General features: G+C 40.2%; 2 protein-coding genes and 1 long non-coding RNA gene across 7 annotated transcripts in view; 1 reads left to right on the forward strand and 2 right to left on the reverse strand.

Annotated features, from left to right (window-relative positions):
• The window catches only part of LOC135522274 (uncharacterized), a 66,132-nt gene extending 50,537 nt beyond the window's left edge, over window positions 1-15,595 (forward strand). For all 5 annotated transcript variants that reach the window (XR_010452666.1, XR_010452663.1, XR_010452664.1 and 2 more), the window contains 4 exons: window positions 9,937-10,004; window positions 10,859-11,899; window positions 11,981-12,034; window positions 13,578-15,595. This is a non-coding gene — a long non-coding RNA (uncharacterized LOC135522274). The remainder of the gene's footprint in view (window positions 1-9,936; window positions 10,005-10,858; window positions 11,900-11,980; window positions 12,035-13,577) is intronic.
• On the reverse strand, window positions 628-11,345 carry rpz (rapunzel). Its single transcript, XM_064948373.1, has 3 exons — window positions 11,266-11,345; window positions 8,469-8,525; window positions 628-4,114 (listed from the first exon to the last, which is right to left on the reverse strand). The coding sequence occupies exon 3, from the start codon at window positions 4,018-4,020 to the stop codon at window positions 3,337-3,339; it is 684 nt and encodes a 227-aa protein (XP_064804445.1). The 5' UTR covers window positions 4,021-4,114; window positions 8,469-8,525; window positions 11,266-11,345; the 3' UTR covers window positions 628-3,336.
• On the reverse strand, window positions 4,588-7,319 carry LOC135522273 (uncharacterized). Its single transcript, XM_064948374.1, has 2 exons — window positions 6,555-7,319; window positions 4,588-5,935 (listed from the first exon to the last, which is right to left on the reverse strand). Exon 2 carries the CDS (start codon window positions 5,863-5,865, stop codon window positions 5,263-5,265), a length of 603 nt encoding a protein of 200 aa, XP_064804446.1. The 5' UTR covers window positions 5,866-5,935; window positions 6,555-7,319; the 3' UTR covers window positions 4,588-5,262.
• Window positions 15,596-20,469: the final 4,874 nt, after the last annotated feature.

The following is a 20,469-nucleotide window of genomic DNA, read 5'->3' on the forward strand; positions in this document are numbered from 1 at the left end:
ATGTATTGAGCTTGAGCAATTTTGATAAAAACAATGTTGCCCTTAGAGTTGTGCAAATTAGATGGAATCTTATTCCAAATTATTCACAGCTGTAATGGCTGCCAAAGGTGCTTCCACCAAGTATTAACTAAGGGAGGTGGAGACTTATCCAATTATGATATTTCAGTTTATTTTGTATTTATATAGGAACATTTCTATAACCTTCTTTCACTTTAAAAATGTTGAGTAGGTTGTGCAGCAGATCTGTAGAAAAAAATCTAATTGAATCCCTTTTTAGTTAAAATTTTAAGGAAGCAAAATTGAAGAGGGTGTAGACTATATTGCATGCTCAAAACCATTTGTAAATTATTTATACTAATACAATTGCTCAGAAAATGAGATTTTGTTTAACAAGTCTCAAAAGATTGGGTTAAAAAGGATATCTTTTTGCACCTGTTTTCAATACTCTAGCAGTCTCCCTTTGCGACGGTAACTACACTGAGCCTTTATCTAATTGTATGATTTATTGTATAGACTTTTTTGTATGTATTGCCCATCATCATCATTTTGAGATAAACCAAGTTAAATTGATAATACTATTGTGAATTCCTCAAGATATTTTAATGCATAAAATCAATCTAATACAAGTGATATTTTACATTCAATCTTTATTGATAGTGCTGCATAGTACAACCAGCCAACAAAGAACAACATAACAAAAAATAGGCTATGAAGTTTAGACGAGGAGCATATATTTTCAGAAAGCCCTAAAGTGGTAAATATATTCCCATCTATTAATTTTAACAGTACAGAATTATAACAATTTAACAGCCATACATCTCAGTTGAAACAATATGAAAGACAGGGACTGGTACCACAGAATAGCCATTCCATTGAATATAGGGTTCTGAATCACAGATATGGAGAGCTCTCTTGGATCTGTGAGTATAGACATGGCATCAGTCACACTGGAAATCTGAGTAGTGGGGTTAATAGCACAGAAGAGATCAAATCAAACAGCAGTGCTTTAGAGCACAAGAACAAATGAAGTAAAGAACAGAAAACATAACTTTGTGAACCCTTTCTTAGGCAAGACACAGTAAGGGGACACGGAACATGGACCACAGTGTAAGATACTGTTGGTCAGTTATGAGAGGATTCTTATCTAAATAAAAACTACTATGGCCATTTAAGATGTATAAAATCCCGAAAACATCTACAAAACATCACCATAATGTATTTGAGTTTAAAAAAAAAATATCTCTTACATTACTTTTGGTGTAAATTGCTTCAAAATATGAAAATAATAGATTAAGTGAAAAGAAAGGGGGTCACAGAGCAAAGATAATTCCCCAGAAATCAAATTATTTAGGGTGTGTTCGTAATTTGTGCGCTCTGGGCCTTCATATATTTTGAGTGTTGTCAGATTCTCAATTTGTATATTCAGAGCCTTTCGCTCTTGGAGCGTTTCGAGGGCACAATGGACGCTCTGGCCGGGGAGTAGGGTTGATCTGAGCGTTCTGACCTCACAACGGCAGTCAAGCACCTAAAATAACTGGCTAAAGTTGGCTAGCTTGCTAGCTACTTCAAGACACAAATGAGAGAACACCTCACTCGTGTTGTGTAGAGTGTTGGTGACTAACTGTGCTGCTGGCAAAAAAATTAAATATGTTTTCTTTGCAGATGTTTATTGACACAGGTCATATTCAATGGGTGTTGCGTGTTCGAAAATTAATCCGTTATTCTGCGCTATGACACACAGACGAGAGTGCTCTGAAATCGTAGTATATGGCCAGAGTGAATTTATGAACGCAACCTTGGTAAAAACAAACAAACATTTGTGCAAATACTTAATTGATCTGTGATACAAGAAAACCCATAAGAGAGAAAGCACTTAAAGCTAATGTATACTTTGACCTGTTGTATTGTTGTGCGATTAGTTGTCACGTATAGTTTAGTGTAGTAACTGCACTTGGTTGGCTTACATCACACCCACCATACTGTGGTGTGTTCATGAAAACAAACAAATACCAAACAATATGGTTGAAAAGGAAACTAGTGTTTTTGGACAGTATAGTAGGCCGGTTTTGGTATTAAATTAAAACAGGCTACAAGTGTTTAGTGTTAGTTACAGTATGATTATCATTCCACTGACTTCATTATCCGGGCCAAAGCGCTTTGACAGACAGTCTAGTGTTTTTTGTTGAATAATTATGGAAGCAACATAATGCTAGTGTTGTGTATGTGGGGGGTGGGGTTAACTATAGGATCCCCGCCAAAAATACATTCTTAGATAACTCTGGATATTTGTTATCAGTTAGATTTTGGTTAAGTTAGATTTTACAGTGCATTATTTATCAATAGTTTTTTATGCTATCTCCAATTAAATGCTAAATAACAGTTAATTTAGCTGCAGATATATAGTTACAAATTACCTACAGTAATTAGTAAAGTAATACTAATTAACCCACTGTAAAGTCAATTGTTTTTGTATTTAGGCAATTGGCATGCTATGTTAATAGTGTCCACAGTATAGATAATGTTTCTTTTTACTGAAAGTGCTAGGTTGCATCAGTGACGCTATTAGAATTGCATGGAGTATATATCTGTTCAAAAAGATACCCATTATGGTGAATCTTACATTCACGCAACAGAATGAGCCTGTTCTCTGTGTCTCCCTCTAAATCACCAGCAAATACCAGCAAGAGAACATATTTTTTCGAAAGTGCTGAGTATTATCAGACATTAAAACCACTCCATCTTACTCTTTAGAAGATAGGAATGGCATAGTTACATCTAATTGAGAGCCAGTCCAAATGTTGATCGTCAGACCGCTGTGTATGCAGGTTTCCATATCAACATTCACGTATATTATATAGGTCTGTTCATTGACTACTGCTGTGGATGAAGCAAATCATTAACTGTTTTCATTCCATTTACTTACCTCTAACTCATAGGTACCAACAGTGAATAGCCATGTGATCATTAAAGAATAATGAATCCACATCACATGAGGCTGATGAGGGGAAAAGGGCTCATTATAATGGCCTGAACTGAGCATATGGAATGGCAAACACCTGGAAACTGTGTTTGATGTATTGGATACCATTACACTAATTCTGCTCCAGTCATTACCATGAGCCCGTCCTCCCCAGTTAAGGTGCCACCAACCTCCTACGATCCACATTGATAGTCAATCAACTGGTTGAATAAATAGAGACGTTGTATACACAGCTGTCCTGGAGTAAGGAGAAAAGTGATGGGGGGGGGGGGGGTTCCTAGAGGGAATGTGGAGAGAGTCCTGTGTATGGAGGAAGGACAAGTAGCAGCCTCGACACCTCTTCCTCCTCCTCTTCTTCACTTGCATTTCTGGAGGGCCTCCTGCATCCTCTCCTGCACGTGCTCCATCTTCTCGGTCCACTCGTCGCTGATGCCCTCCTCGTCGTCTCCGATGACAGCGGCGTAACCCATGAGGGCGATCAGGCCGATGCAGAAGAGGTATGTGAGGCGCGTGCACAGGTTCTCCATGGTGCGGCGGTCGCCCTGCGAGTGCTTCAGGTACACCTCCAGGATGGGCCGGCTGAACAGCTTGGGCTTGCCCACCACACCCTCGTAGAGTGTGTGCAGGTTCTGGTCGCCTAGGTCGTTGGAGTAGCTCTCCTCGAAGTCGACCTTCTTGCGCTCACAATGCTCGGGCCGTGCCTCCACCATCTCCATAAACTTGCGGAACTGGTTGCGCAGGTTTTCCTCCACACAGCAGTACTGGCCGTCCAGCGTCTCCTTCTTGATCTGTAGCAGGGCACCGCGGTTCTGCTGGGACAGCTGGTCCAGGGCACGGTTGACAGAGCCAAACTCGCGCTTCAGTGTCTGGATGTCCTCATCGTCCACGTGGTGCAGCACCACTCGGATTAGAGAGCCGGCCACGCCAAAAATGGGGTTGACCACAGCCGCAGCAGATGAGATGGTGGCCACACACTGCAGCACCTTCACCAGGCCCTGTTTCAGCTTGGCCCGGTCCTCCACGATCTCCATCTCCGACATGATGGCAAGCAGGGGGTCACAACACAGAAGTCCAAACCAGGTAGTGCTTGAAAGTGTTTGGGAGGGTGGTAGCTTCTGATTGAGAGACAGGAGTCTAAGAGAAAGAGAGAGAGTAGAGCAATCTATTGACAAGTTCTTAAAAAAAGAAAAGTGAATGTTTTAAACTCTAATAGTGTCACACTTAAGACAAAAAAAGTATATTGTTCCACACTACACAGAGTTAATGTTACACTTTTGAAAGTGTCTTTAGCTTTTTTAGGGGCGGCAGGTATCCTAGTGCTTATAGCGTTGGGCAAGTAACTGAAAGGTTGCTGGATCGAATCCCAAAGCTGACAAGGTAAAAGAAATCTGTTGTTCTGCCCCTGAACAAGGCAGTTCCCCGGTAGGCCATAATTGTTCAAAAAGAATGTGTTCCTAACCAACTTGCCTAGTCAAATAAAAAAAATAACACTCACTGAGTTTCTGGAACTCTGTAAATAGTTTGAAATGAACACTGGCCAACACTGTTGAAAATCAACTTCATCAGTATGTTGTACGCTTTGTAACATTCTCTGTGTAAGTGTTTTGAACCTAATAAAGTGGACTACATTTTATCACCATTGGTGTCATTTACATAACTCCATGTAAGAGCATAAAAATGAATCACAAGTGCAAAAAAGCATTTATTTAGAAAAAGTCAAGAAGCAAAAGTACACTTAATCGAAGGAAGAAAAAACAATGATATACAAGGTTACCATAAAGTATGCATTCAGACTCATTTCTGAAAATAAACGACAGAGTCGGCAGTGGTAAATTGAAAACATGAGGGCTGAAGTGCAACACTGATCATAGCAAAATATTATACAATCTAGATTTAATTCATTCCATTCATTGACAAAGAATATCGCCCACCACCCAAAAGGAAATTACTTTTCTTTTTAAATTGAGGGAAGAGGATGAGTCTCCAAACAGCTTTTAACAGCTTACAGGGATACTTCTGGATTTTGCCAATGAGGCCCTTTATCTACTTTCCCCAGAGTTAGATGACTCGCAGATACCCATAGACTTCCAGTCATTGCGCTAATGCTAGTTAGCAGTAACTCACAAAACTACCTCTAACTTCCTTCATACTGGACACAGACATAAAAATGGTACCCATGAGTTCATCTGACACTGGTGAAGTAGTTAAAGGGCCTCATTGCCAAAATCCCAAAGTATCCCTTTAAAGCCCTCATATGCCCACCCGACCCTGGGAGATGAGGATCAGTTCCCCTCACACAGGCCAAGCGCCTCATCCATCTTGGCCTGAATCTTCTTCACCCTGGGGGCCCATTTCTCTCTGACTTCAACCTCATCATCCTCTGTGACCACCGTATATGCCATTAGTGTCATCAGGCCCATGCGAAAGACATCTCGGTTTTGCTTGTAGTGCTCTAGGTACACCTCCAGCAAACCCCTTTGTTCAAAAGTTGTATTCTCTTTTATGACACTGCTGTAGTATGTGTCTAGAGCAAGGGTATCCTTGTCTCTCTCATAGACTTCCTGGAAATCTTTCATGTAGCGCTCTCTTCCCTCGGGGTCGTTATTGAACTGTTTCACCATGGTGTTGAGAGCGGTGTACTGGTGCTTCATATACTCCTCATACTTGCTGTACTTCTCATTGACCTCATTCAGGTGAATCTGCTTCAGAATCTGCTGGTTTGTCTTGAAGATGCTTTCCAGCTTGGCGTGGATGTGGCCCAATTGTTGGGTGTCCAGGTCTTGGGTGAGGTATTTGGCGACCAGGTCCTTTGTCACCTTCACCACTGCAGTGACTATGTCGAAGAGTGGGTTGATGGTGGCGGCGAAGGAGGAGACTTTCTCCATGCCTTGTCGGATTATGACCACTGTCTCCTGTCTCCATAGCTGCTGCTACACATACGACTTCACTGTTGTCCTGGAGAGAGAAGAGAGTATTTTAGTATTTACATCGCTCACGTCTGCAAGTAGTGCCAACTTTATTGCATTTCAATCATGTGGGGTGATTTGCTTTGACTTGTATTCAGAATATCCACAAAGCAGCCTCGTGAATCTTTGACAAACATGTGAGTGTGTACGCACATTCTGCAACTGCATCTGGAATTTAGCTGAATATCAATACAATATTGTCGTACAGCTGAAGAACAGATTACAGTCTGCTCTTTGAACATCGGCTGACTCTCTACAACATTGGAACACAACATTATGCCCCTTATTTTTAACAAACAGAATATTATAAGTATTCTTCTGCAGCCAGTGGCAGATGGTTGCTGTCCAGTTCTGAAACTGGAGTTTAAAAAACCTTATATGTCACACATTAGATGGAAATGTTAGTTAAATAAATACTTTTCTCAGAGTATTGATGAATGTACCATTTCTTATGCAATCATTGGAAGGGATTACGTCTTTTGATATCAGTGCGTTCTACAACTAGCACTATTCAATCTGAAATTGTGACCAAAAAATATGTTATTGTTCTTGATAAATTCAATGTTCATTGATTTAATCTAAAATTATGATTAGTAATCGAATCTTACCTGAGACAAGTCGGAAGCTGTTCCCCTCCTGGTTCTGTAGTAGTGCTCTTGGTAGTTGTGGTAATAGTTGTAGTGGTCTTAGTATTGTGGCCCTGTTGTCTCTGAACTAGCAGCCTTTACATCCATCTGTAGACCTTGGCCAGTCCTCCGTGCCATGTAAGGGCAGGGTGTGGGAGTGGCTCATGCATACACAATGCTGATTGGGTTACGGGGAAAAGGCTACTCTTCAATCCACTTTGATTGGTTCACTATCCCATGGCTGCAGTGTCGAGTGATGCCAACTTCCATGGAAATCTTTCATTAATGTGAATGGAACTAGAGAACTGAGGAGTGACAATGACAAAGTGCTAAAAGATTTTTGAAATATTTGGTGTTTTCTTTGGCTGTGTCTTCAGAAGGTTTACATGGAAATTATCTAGAAGGTTATGATGCAACTGCACACACAAAGAGCTACTGAGATGAGGGTGTCCATGGTTGCTGTCTCAAGACAGCTTCTAATGTAGCACATGGGGGATATGTAAAACTTCACCCGGAAGTCTCCCCACTTTGTGCCACCATATAGCTAGCTTTTTGTGTGGCGTGACTGGTAAGACGCTTCGGGAGGGCGGTCACATGTGCTAGAAAACAAGAAATCCTGGGTTTGAGCCTGTGTGTGAGCCGAATCAGGAAGTGGTACTCGCTAAGCAAGAAGCGTGACATCCATTATACTAACACCAGTACCACAGCTGTCGTGCAACTGATACCCATTGTCAGCTAAGGAGTTCACAGAGGTATAGCAACAGCTAAAATAAAACTGTACACATTGCAGTAAGTTTACATAAAACAGAAACATAGGTAAAATTGTGAACGCTTTAATCAAAGTGGAGGTGATATGTAGGCTACATTAAAAAGTGTCAGAGTCTTTGTATCATTGTTGTGAACAAAATATCTAAGTAAAATTCTGTATTTGTATCTGTTGACAGGTGAGTGGAGGAATTGTAATGGCTAACTCCTGGTCTGTGACTCAGATGCCTATAGTGTCCTTTCAATTTCCAGTTGATATTGGACAGCAGTGAAGGTGTTAACCTCTTAACAGCCATCTCTGTCAGTGAAACCTAAACCAGTGTGCTGCTAACAGCTTTGCTTCCTCCACTGTCCCTGCGTCCCCTTACTGGGCTCAAACCAGTGGCGCTCTAATCGCAAACACACGCAACCGCCCTCCTTGACAACTTACCAACCAGTTGCTCTATAGAAAATGATCTGATAGGATAGCACCACTGGCGACATTTAAGCTAGTTATGTGGAGTAAGCGTATGTCACTTCCTTACCTCCATTACATTAGCATAGCAGCCCTCCTTTCAGTATTTCAGCACAAGGCCGATGTGAATGTGCCTTTATGGAGGGGACTGGTAGCTCCAGTGAGGAAGTCATACCTTTTGAGGGGTAGTTAGAAGCAATGGACGCTAACAGCCACTGGGCGGGACACAGTCATACAGAGAAGCAGAGATGACAGAATATCTGAGCTCGGTCTTGGTGTAAGAGAAACCTGTTGTGGGGCAGCACGGTTGACTTAAACTGTAGTGTACTACATCAAAGACACTATATGATGCCAGATGATACAAGTGCACACAAAAAAACTGCTGGGATGAGGGTGTTCACTGCTGCCCTCAACCGTACCACAGCTATCGAGCAACTGACACCCAGAGTTGTAGCAACAAGCAAAATAATGTTATACACATTGCAATAAGTTTCCATAAAACACCCTTATTATTTGACAGAAATGTCGGTAAAATAATTCATGTAGGCTATACTAAAAAGTGTCAGACAGAGCCTTTGTATTATCCCAGTGAGTAAAATATCTAAGTAAAATGATCTGAGTAAAATGTGTAAAGAAGTATTTGTAGCCGTTGACAAGTGAGTGGAGGAATTGCTTACGTTGGAGGGTTTGACAAGCTCCTGGACTGCGACTTCGGGCTCTGATCGATGTGACGCCTAAAGAAAAGACAACATCCATCAAGATTTGGGGAAAATATGACTGCATCTGTGCACAGCTAATAGTGTTCTTTCAATTTCTAGATGAGATTAGACAGCATTTCTCTCTACAGACTTTCATGCAGTTTTTAAAAGGGGATCACATTGCCTACTATACAGAGACATTGTATTTGTCAGTGAAGGAGTTAACAGCTATCTCTGTTAGCATAGCAGCCCTCCGTTCAACACTTCAGCACCACGCTGCTTTGAATGTGCCTCTAAGGAAGAGACTGATAGCTCCAGTGTAGCTGCAATAGCAACGCTAGCAGGCTCATTGAGGAAATCATGCCCTTCGAGTGGTAGTTAGAAGCAATGTGCGCTACCAGCCACTGGGTGGGACACTGAGTCATACAGAGAAGCAGAGATGACAGACTGAGCTCAATCTTGGTGGAAGAGAAACCTGTTGTAGGGCAGCACAGTTGGCATAACTATAGTACTACATCAAAGACACTACTGTACATGAAGTTAAATCATTTCACCGTCTTCTAGTGGAGGAATTCAGAGGCTAATTTAACTTATACGAGTTGAGGATTAATGTCTGAGGAGTGATTTCTCATTCTTCACAGTGGTACTTGTGCTCATGTTCAACTATGTTACAGAAACGCGTAATTGTAGACTAAGGTGTTTTTGAAAAAGCACAGCCTTAATGTACCGAAGTCACGAGTTGAATTCGACAGATATCAGACTGAGAGCGGTGTCAAAGTGAGAGCCTGCTCATAATCTCATTTTTAGTCACTCATCTCATTGAGTGCAAATGGCAGGATAGGAATGCCTGCTGAGACCACAGCCACTACAAACATACACCCCAGTTGTGGCATTACAACAGTGGCTAAATGTACATGGGTTCTGGCAGAGGTTCACCCACATGTACAGGCGGAGACAAGGGTTTATCAAGAGTTGAGGCACTGCACACTATATAGTGTGAGAAACACCCAGGTTGCCTGTTTGTCTTTGGTCAAATTCACTCTTTTCTGCCTGAATCTACCAGAGGGGGCAGTAAATGTACATATTTTTATGTGGGGAAAAAAACTCAGTCAGATTTCAGCACCAACTATATGGACTGCGTAGCAATGTCTCTCCAGAGCATGTTTTAACCCTTTACATTCAGGCAAATATTGGTTAGTGGGTTTGGATAGGATGGTATTTAAATTAATATGGGGGAAAGAAGGCACTTGAAAAGAAGCAAATGGGGAGATAGTAGCTTAAAGAAATCTGATTAAAAGCCCAGTTTTCATGAGAATATGATCTGGCTTTCGGTGCTCTTTACCACACCGGTGAGACAACATATGTCACTTTCTGAGATCTAAAATATATCTATGGATACACATTCATTTGTGTAATTATTTATCTTTTTGTGTCTTTCCCTTTACAGATAACACCGCATCTGAGAAAGAACTTGTTACCCATCACCCCCGACTCAACCCAATACAGCTTTGAAAAGTAGGTCATGAAAGGGTTAATTGTTCTCTTTAACCTGGGGACCATTTTTTTTTCTAAAACTACAAAAACAGCAAGGAATTAAGTCAATTAAGAAACATAAAGCACTATTACAGACATTTTCACATTAATACTCTGTCTATCATCATCACAGAAATGCAAGCAAGCGGCAGTGTAATTTAACCCTTTGTGCAAATGAAGCCTGTGCTTAACTGTTCCTCCCAATCGGAAGCTTTATAACTGGTGGTTTCAATTCTACCCATCCCATAGTAAACTGTGTTTGTACAAGGTAGAAAAGTGTATGTATGGAAAAGTTTATGTATATGGACTGTCAACCCGATATGTTATTTCAGGGAAACAGCTGACCAGGCCCCAAGGCCCGTTAAACTAACGTCTCCCTTTCAGGTTAACCGATCACCACTGTGCTACTGTATAGCTGAGCCTTCAGAGATTCAGAACACTGCAGCACTCCCTGTTTGAAGCAGTTAGTCTAGGCCCATGTCCTGTAACCTCAAATACCACCATTATTTCCAAAATAATTAACTTAATTCTAAGTTAAAGCTGGTCATTTGTATTCAAACAACACATTTTGCCTGAGCATGAATGCAAACAAAGCAGTTGCGATGGTGCTTCAATCAGGAAGTGGGCAGTTACTCTCACCACTCTCCCTACAGTGGAGCGGCCATCTTTACAGCTCTCTAAAAAAAAAGCACATAGCAGAGCAAGCTAACTAAATTCTACATGTTATCTCACACTAAAATCTTTGCAAAGTTTACCATTTGCATGTTTGCTCTTTATTTGAATAATTTTCTGTCTCTTATTGTTCAATCATGACATCTTCCCATCTTTCTTTACAGAGCACAGCCTGTGAGGCAGTTTGGGCACTTCCCTTTGGACAACAGCCCTGAGACCAATATAAATCTGACAATAACTGACTAATTAACACAATAGACAACAATACAGTTTCTTCCGGAGTTTTACTGACTTTGTGAGTACTAAATCCAACAAACATCTCCTCTGCAGTAGCATAGAGCCAGCATGCTCCCTTCCCTTCCCAGCTATGGCTCCCCCTAGCCGTGCTTCCATATTTCCTTGTTTATGCACAGCATAATGGCCTGACCCTCCCTTCTCTATAACATTATACAGACACCACCTAGCACCTGAAAACCTAAATTTTTCTGGATATATTTTGAGATTAGAGTCTCTATATACCCCATATTCATCCAATGGCACCCTAACCATAGTGGAACAGAGCTTTTCTTACCTTTACAAAGTGCCTCTCTCTATACCTCTCTCTCTCCAAAGTCCCAACCTCGATAGCCTCCTTCTTCTTCCCAGAAATCCCTGCAAAAGGGGCACTTCCATGTAAGTTGAATGTGTAGGGGTGCTCATTTTGGACTCAACCATTACTGTAAAATACAGAAGACCCCAGATGCTCAGAAAGGGCCTATTTGGGTACATAGTCCCACAGGGGCCAACATGTCCCTTTCAAACGGTATGACACTGGCCCTATAGTAAATACCCCTCCCCTAACTCCCTCTGTCCTCCCCCCCAATGGCTTTCACATCATATGGCCCATCCACCAGTCATACAGCCAATGCTGAGAAGCAATTGTAACGTGCTGCACAAATGAGCTCTCAGAGAGTTTCCACTGGGTTTTTGTGGATTCACCAAGCCTTGGGGCCTCTTAGAGCTGCCCAAAATCATTGCTCGGGGATATTTTGGACACACAGAGACCCCTTTTTATTGAAACAGACCATTTGAATACAGAGGAAAATATTCTGGTGTGAATATGATGCAATCAAGCGAAAAGAGAGCACTGTCTCCAAGTGTCCCTCTCCAAAAGTGCAGAGATGTATCCACTGGGACAAGGAGCTTTCCACTCACACAATGAGAAGGTAATTAAGCTCCTGAAGTTTAAAATGTAATTTTTAAGAATGTTTTTCTTCATATATTACTAAACAAATTATCATTTTAAGGGGTGGCGGATGACAAATGCCAATTTTGGTGTCCGCGCTTTGAAAGCCCAACAGGTAAGCTCACTAATTGACAGGACACATTGCAGTGCATAAGGTAAGGACTTCATTCTTGTTCAAAACTATATGTATATACTTAAATAAAATATTTATTTAAAATATTTTAAGATGTCATATATCAATGGTGTATCTTCTCAAACTGAAATTATACACATTTCCCATATATTCTACAATATACACCTACCACTTTATTATAATATTTTATTCTGCACTAGCCTATACTAGCCTACAGTTGAGAGCATGGTCCTGAAACAAGATAACATGTTAATGTTTTTAAAAGAAACTTATCAGAAAATGAACAAAACATAGCCTAGCAGTTTAAGACTTCACTGAACCAAATTTGATATAGCCTACCTGAATAAGCAGCTATATTTAGGATCTGACAGTAGGCATGAAATTAGTATGCTTTCAAAATTGCCAGTGTTTTAAAGCCAAACACTTAGTATTTCCAAAGTAGAAGTGGTGTGAAAAACAAATGCCAGTATTTGGTTTCCTGCGAGTCCAGACGTGAGATGATCTTTGTCCGAAAACAATAAGCTCCAAACCAGTCGTCAACTGCCCAAAGCAACAGCAGATCAATCCAAACCGTCAGCATCAAAATACAGCGTAAAACGTGGTCTTCATTTTAAAACCTTGAATAACAAACGCCTAAATAACCTGCCCAGAACGAATATCGGCACTACAGCACATATATGCTATTTAAAATGAATCATGTATTCGTAAACAATGTTAGATTATATTTAATCGAATAAAAATGAGACACTAGGTACATTCAGAATATGGAGACATGCTTCAGCGCAGGATTGGAGATGTCAGCTGCTGGCGCGCGCCTGTCGCTTTTGTTCACGAGAACAGCCGCAGCTGTCTGGCTAGAATAGAGCACATTTGTGAGCGGAATAAGAACAAATAACAGAAATGAACTGGTCATTTATCTGAACAGTAGCCAATAGCCATGGTGGTAGTAAGCTTCATATTTTAGTTGTCTGTCGTCGGTTTGAATGCGTAAATATTTACATGTAGGCCTACACAAACCTGGACGTTGCGAAAGATAGACGCCCTTGTTGATGGGGGTTTGTTTGCAGACAGGCAGACTATTGCATGGGCTACAAGGGAAAAGCTAACCTAAATACCGGTGCATACTATTCGACAAATTAGGCCTCTTATAAGAGCATATGATTTGAGCATTTTACATTTTAAACCATTCCTTCGAGCTACCTAAAGTTGAATTATACATAAGGGATTAATGCAAGGCTAAATGTCGCATTTCACTACAAGTCGTAACACATATCAATAAAATCAATCAATATCTGCAGTGTAACAGTCTCGCATTAACATAATGATATGAGGCAGTGCAGAGCAGGCTATGTGGCTACGCTATGTTCTGCGTGCGTAAAACACGCGCCAACGTCACTACGCTTCTACATAGGAACAGAGCATATGGATGAAATACAGTCATACAGTAATGAATGAATGCCTTCACTTTTGTTTCATTAATGTTCTTTATAATGTTGTAATTTTGAATATCTGTACTATTTATCAGGGGCGTCATGTACTCCAAAAATCTGAGGGGGCACAAAGTATGTGAGGATGGCTTGGCTCCTGTTCATTAGTTGGAGAATTTTGCATTTTTCAAACACATGAAACATATTTGTCTTGCTATCTACAGCCATAATCATTACGCTTAATTCTATGTTAAACACTTTTGTTTTTCTGCATATCTAAGCATACCTTTTGAGCTGTCTGTATACTCCTGATTAGTGGTTATTCTTTGTTATTCTTATTGTTTTTTTAAATTCAGATTGTGTGTCACTTGTCTACACAGAATACCCCGTAATGTCAAAGTGGAATTGTGTTTTTAGAAATGTTAACAAATTAATAAAAAATGTAACTTGAGTCAATAAGTATGCAATCTTTTTGTAATGGCAAGCCTAAAAATGTGCTTAACAAGTCACATAATAAGTTGTCTGGACTCGCTCTGTATACAATAATACTGTTTAACATGACTACCCAATCTCTGTACCTCACACATACAAATATCTGTAAGGTCCCTAAGTCGAGCAGTGAATTTCAAGCACAGATTCAACTACAAAGACAAGCGGGGAAGAAGGGTAAAAAATAAAAATAAAAGCAGACATTGAGCATTGTGCAGTTATTAATTGTACACATTAGATGGTGTATCAATACACCCAGTCACTACAAAGATACAGGCATCCTTCTTAAATCAGTTGCCGGAGAGGAAGGACACCACTCTTGGATTTCACCATGAGGCCAATGGTGACTTTAAAACAGTAACAGAGTTTAGTGGCTGTGATAGGAGATAACTGAGGATGGATCAACAACATCAACATAAAATACAGAGTGAAAAGAAGGAAGTCTGTACAGAATAACACATATTCCAAAACATGCATCCTGTTTGCACTAAAGTAATACTGCAAAAAATGTGGCAAATACATACACTTTTTGTCCTGAATACAAAGTGTTATGTTTGGGCAAATCCAACACATCACTGAGTACCACTCTTCATATTTTCAAGAATGGTGGTAGCTGCATCATGTTATGGGTTGGAAAGAACTAGGGAGTTTTTTTTGGGATAAAAAGAAACGGAATAGAGCTAAGCACAGGCAAAATCCTTGAGGAAAACCTAGTTCAGTCTGCTTTCCAACAGACACTGGGAGACAAATTAAAATTTCTACAGGACAATAATCTAAAACACATGGTCAAATATGTACTGGAGTTGCTTACCAAGACGTCATTGAATGTTCCTGAGTGGCTTAGTTACAGTTTTGACTTAAATCATCAGCTTGACAATCTATGGCAAGACTTGAAAATCGCAGTCTAGCAGTGATCAATAACCAACTTGATAGAGCTTGACACATTTTTTAAAGAATAATGGGCAAGTATTGTACAATCCAGGTGTGCAAATCTCTTAGAGGCTTTCCCAGAAAGACTCACAGCTGTAATCCCTGCCCAAGGTGATTCTAACATGTATTGACTCAGGGAGTTTAATACTTATCTAATCAAGATATATTAGTGTTTTATTTTCCATTAATACAAAATATATATACTTTTTCTTCCACTGACATAACAGGGTATTTTGTATATATCATTGACCAAAAAATGACAATGAAATCAATTTGAATCCCACAAGTTCAGTGTGAATACCATCTGAAGGTACTGTACATACTGTATATAATGTAAATATCTTTAAACAGGACAAATCTGAGGGGAGCATGTTCCCCATTGACCCATTTGGGCATGACACCTCTGCTATTTATGTTTGTGTTATTGTTATAATAAACAATGGGAAAATAAATACACCAGAGCAATATTTCAGGTTAAGGTTCTTCTGTCCATGATATGCCATACATGTTGATGTTTCTATGTTCATTTGTACGTTTTCTATAAGCACTAGGGCTAGGCAATGGAAGATGGAGCCTACATGCAATAGATTATTACAAATTACATACACTGGCGATACTCTATGCTGCTTTAGTGATGATATTCAATGCAACATTGTACAGAGATTTTTTTTTGTTAATAAAATTTAATATTTCAAGATGTTGAAGTGTAAAGTGTTAGATTGTTACTATAACCCCTTCTCATACATTGTTTATAATTCAGAGACACGGTGGCGTATTTAGGTATTAGGCGACATGGACAGCCGCCCAGGGCGGCATCTTGCCGGGGGTGGCACGGGGCACCACACAATTGTTTTTGGAATGGTGACATTTGCACAATAGGTTTTCTATCGTTCATTTGCACGTCACGTCAATGATATCATGTCACCGTGTGGGACTGTGGGTCAATTAACCTGATTCTAGTTTGTGAGCTTGACAGGCTACTGCCTGGGAAGGTCTCACACTCAGAAGTACTAGATGGGAAGGGGGGAGGGGGTAGGTTGACCTCAGGTATCACCACTGGAAGCCAGAGGTAGGGGGAGCGGAGGAATCTACCAAATAGTGCACCTCTAACTTTCTACAGCACTAATGCAATTAGTCAAATCAGTCACACTATGAAATGCTACCAAATAAACCACAATTCATTCAAAATACTGTGAATATATAGTTTCAGAGACATTTTCTGGTTTGTGCGAAATCGTTAAGAATAATATAAAACCAGTCTGCACACCACCAAGGTGAATTGGTTTAGTCTTAACTCTTGGTTGACAGTGTTGGGAGATGGGTAATGTATTGGTGCTTGAGTGCCAAATCAACACAAATGGATAAGAAAAGGTCTAAGCCATCAGTGCCCAGTTAAAGAAGAGGAGAAACGTGCAAAAGATAAAGGTGTGCAACTATGTCATCTCTTTATGAGTATAATATTATGCATGTAATGAAATAGGCCAGTATAACACTTGTGTTTGTTAGCCTATGTTGCTTGCTATGCTATTACACATAGGGCGACAATATTCCGTTTTCTGGCCAACTAGCTTACATAACATTGGATATAATTTCACACAGTTTCATCATGATAATGTGTGTAGCCTGCAGCAAAACGATTACAACCTAACTAGCACATGATTGATTTGGTTAACTTTCATTGAGGTGACATGATAAAGGTTTTCTGTGATTATATTGACTAGGTCCCAAGCTCAGTAAGGTGAATTTCAAATGCTGTAGGCTAACTTAGAATACGTCTAAATTATGCTGATATTTTTTATATTTTGTGATATATTGAGTATTTTGGGGTGAATAAAAATTACAGTTAGTGCAGAATGGTGCTTTTTTTGTGTGTGTGAGGGGGGGGGGGCATGCAAGCTAGAACCGCCACCGAGTCTGTAGAATACAATCTAATACAACCTATCATAATCAACATCTCATATCTCACAACCTGCCTTATTTCTGCTTGTGGTCCAAAAGGGGTTACTGTATTGCCTGTTTGACTACACTGGTGCAACCTCTTGAGTTACTCTGTATGCACATTTCCTATCTACAGTTAGAATCACTCCACACATAAGGTTTGTCAAGATAGTTCATCTTCTCAATGTTATATCAAGCTGCATTTAGTCAAGATAAAGGATTCATAATTAAGTAATTTGTGCTTATATTTTCTGTGACGAGTAGAGTAGTACTTTATTGATCCCGACTTGGGAAATGGTTTTAGCACTAAGCATCATCAATAAATTACAAGGACAAGAGAAGACATGTAACAAACACATGATGAAATCAGATAGACACATACAGTACGAAGGCACCTGCACCTTAGAGGCCATAAAACATAGAGTTCAATTCAAAGGAGTTAAGAAATGCTGTTGTCTATCCTACTCTGGGGAAACAAGCAGAAACAACATTAACCATAAATCAGTCGTTATTACACTCATTAAGAAGCCTGGGGTCCCCCATGTTTGTACATATCCGATCTGATACTGCCTGGTTCAGTCTTACGAACCGTGGTCTATTGGTCAGATCACAATCCATTTGATTATGTGTGGGTTGAGATGAATGTCCGTAAGCTTTTGGGCCAGTATGTGGGGTTGAATGGTATTTAATGCACTGGAGAAGTCAAAGAATATTGTGCTCTGTGGGGGAGATAGAGAAGAGCATCTTCAACAGCAGTTTTAGGGCGGTCTGTAAATAGCAAAGGATCCAGGGAGGCTGCCACCTAAGCTCTTAATGAGGGTATTCAAACTTGTTCAATCATAAGGTAATAAAGATATAAATAAGTCATATTTTTCCAAAATCAAGAGATTTATGTTGGTCATAATTCTATAACAACTATTCAATTGTTTCCAATCAGGACCATTTGAAATAAAGGAAAAAGGAAAAACATTTGTCTCACTTTATTGCTATTACAAACTGTACAACATTTTATGCTAAATTAAACACCTGATAGAATAACGCTGCAAGTATGGATGACAAGTTACACCTGTAAGTTCAACCTGTCAGGAAACTCCTAAACATGCACAAACAGTGCCTCCTGTTGATAGGCTCAATGACATCAATTACAGAGATGAACCAGGTATCTATTCAGTCCTGAAATTGTTAAAGGCCATGCTCAAGATCTCATTTTAAGTAAGTGGTCTGTATAGAATGTCAAAAGAAGACTGTCCAGTAGCTATCCAAACTTTCCACCCTACTGCCTGCCCCTGTGGCGTCCCCTAGTCCCCCCAGGTGTCTCTGTGTTCTGGGGGAGATGGCAGGGCTGTGTGGGGTTCGTCTGAAGGGAGGACAATTCACGGGCACGTCGGCGTCTGGATGCTTCTCTCCAGGCCTCCCTCTGCTGTCTCTGAGTCTCTTCAGGTAGATCTGATATCAGCACCCTCTTCTGATAATACCTGAAGAGAGAATGAGTATGAACACAGGCTCCACAACACAGATACACACACTAGGGCTGTTGTAGTAGAACTGCCCAACCTTTGCTTTTGGATGATGTACTTAATGTTTTCTAGGTATTATCACTGCACTGCTGGAGATAGAAACACAAGCAATTCACTCCACCTGTGATAACATCGGCAAATAAAGTTTGATTTGATAACCAGTCATAAATACAGACCGTGCACAAATTGAAGTAAGCCTAAACCTTGGTGGACTGTTATTGTTTTACATTTCAGTAGATGTATGTATTTTGTCTGGATTGGTACATTTCAACAAGGAGATTAAAATAATGAATGATGCTGTTTTTCTGCCTTAAGTGGTTTATTTATCGGGCCTCTCACACAGACAAATAGTTGATAGAAAACAGGAACATGCATACAACATTAAAAAAAATACTATTATGGCTAAATAGAGTTTGGAGAGCACACCTCTGTGGTGTAGTGAAGCTCACTCTACGTTGTCTTCTTGGCAGGTGGCCGGTAGTCAGGTTCCATGTCCTCTTCATCTCCATCGTCTTCTCCCACTTCCACATCTGCAGCCCTTTTGTCCACTCCTTCCCCAGTGATAACGTCACCCACGTCTCCATCCTGTCCCTCCTGTCCTTCTAGGGCACTACCACTGGTGGCTTTTGTGGAGTTGGTGGGGGACTGGTTGTCAGGCATATCTGTTTGAAGAAAAATGGCAGGTATTTTTTATAAATAATGTAGCATACATTCTGCAATCTTCAACTTAATATGTTGTTACACAGAGGGAAGTTGTTGGTATATGCTGTTGTATGTATGCTGTTGAACGTATACTGAGTATAAAAAACATTAAGGACACCTACTACCATTGAAAGGCCCATATTTTGTCTTGCCCATTAAACCTCTGAATGTTACACATACACAATCCATTTCTCAATTGTTTGCAAGGCTTACAAATCCTTCTTTAACCTGCCTCCTTCCCTTCATCTACACTGATTGAAGTGGATTTAACAAGTGACATCAATAAGGGATCTTAGCTTTCACCTGGATTCACCTGGTCAGTTTGTCATGGAAAGAGCGGGTGTCCTTAATGTTTTGTACACTCAGTGTATGTTGTGTATGCTGTAGAGAGTGCATGGTAACTTACGCTTCAGTAAAGATTCATAGTATTTGAGCAGCTCCTGGAGGCAGTCCTCCTCCAGACCTGGCTGAGGGTTGGTGGGCATCATGATTTCTACTCCCCAGCAGCCTCCACGGGACTGCTTCCCTATGAGGAGGATGGGCCTAAAGCCCAGAGCATGTACTTTACGGAGCTGAAGAAGACAAAGAGTTTACAGAATTATCATTTCAATCAGATGGCTGCTAATCAGAAATAAAATGGGAATTATTTCAATTCAAATGGAATAAAGCTAAGAATGTTTCCAGAAATGTAGAGGGTTACCATTATGAAAAGTGAGTCCAGGAACCTGGCAACGTTGTTGTGCAGGATGGTCTTTCTTGCCCATTCCATCAGTGTCTTGTCCATTGCCTTATTGCGTAATTTGTGGTACTTCTTGAAAGGCTGCACAGCTTTGCAGCTCTCACATATTTTAGAAGCACAATTTAACAACTTTTTGCAGTTGTCACACACCTTCTTCGTTGAGCCATGAGTTCTATTGGTTAAATTTGATAAAGAATGAACAAAGAAACAAACAGAAACATGTCAAGGAGAGCACATGAGTAGTACATTTGATTTGACAAACAGTAGATGCAGTCAAAATAACCTCTTGAACAGGTACCCCGAGTGTCGCCTATTACAATCAGCTAGATTGGGTGAGTTTTGAGCATAGCCTCCCCACTCACTATTAATCCCATTCAAGTGCATTTTTTTTTTTTAAATAACCTACTCAGCAGCAGAGCGCACACATCAAATCAAAATCACATCAAATACAGGTTGAATGAATTGGGGATTAATGGAGATTGTATTGATTTAAGGCCAATTGTATTTAAACTTGAACATTTTACTGTATTTAAGGTGTGAAATTAATTGGCTACCAGTCAGAGAGAAACACTGCACTGTAGACAAATTCCACTCAAGCTAGATTGGCAATGGCAAAATGCCGTTTAATCCAAAAGAGGATGTTTTATCACAAATAAATAATATTGAAAAAGATAA

Source organism: Oncorhynchus masou, chromosome 30, assembly GCF_036934945.1.
Source record: "Oncorhynchus masou masou isolate Uvic2021 chromosome 30, UVic_Omas_1.1, whole genome shotgun sequence".
Classification (NCBI taxonomy): Eukaryota; Metazoa; Chordata; class Actinopteri; order Salmoniformes; family Salmonidae; genus Oncorhynchus; species Oncorhynchus masou.

Bases quoted from the DNA above. Each gene is read 5' to 3' on its own strand.
- LOC135522273 (XM_064948374.1), bottom strand. From the start codon at position 5,865: ATGGAGAAAGTCTCCTCCTTCGCCGCCACCATCAACCCACTCTTCGAC.
- rpz (XM_064948373.1), bottom strand. From the start codon at position 4,020: ATGTCGGAGATGGAGATCGTGGAGGACCGGGCCAAGCTGAAACAGGGC.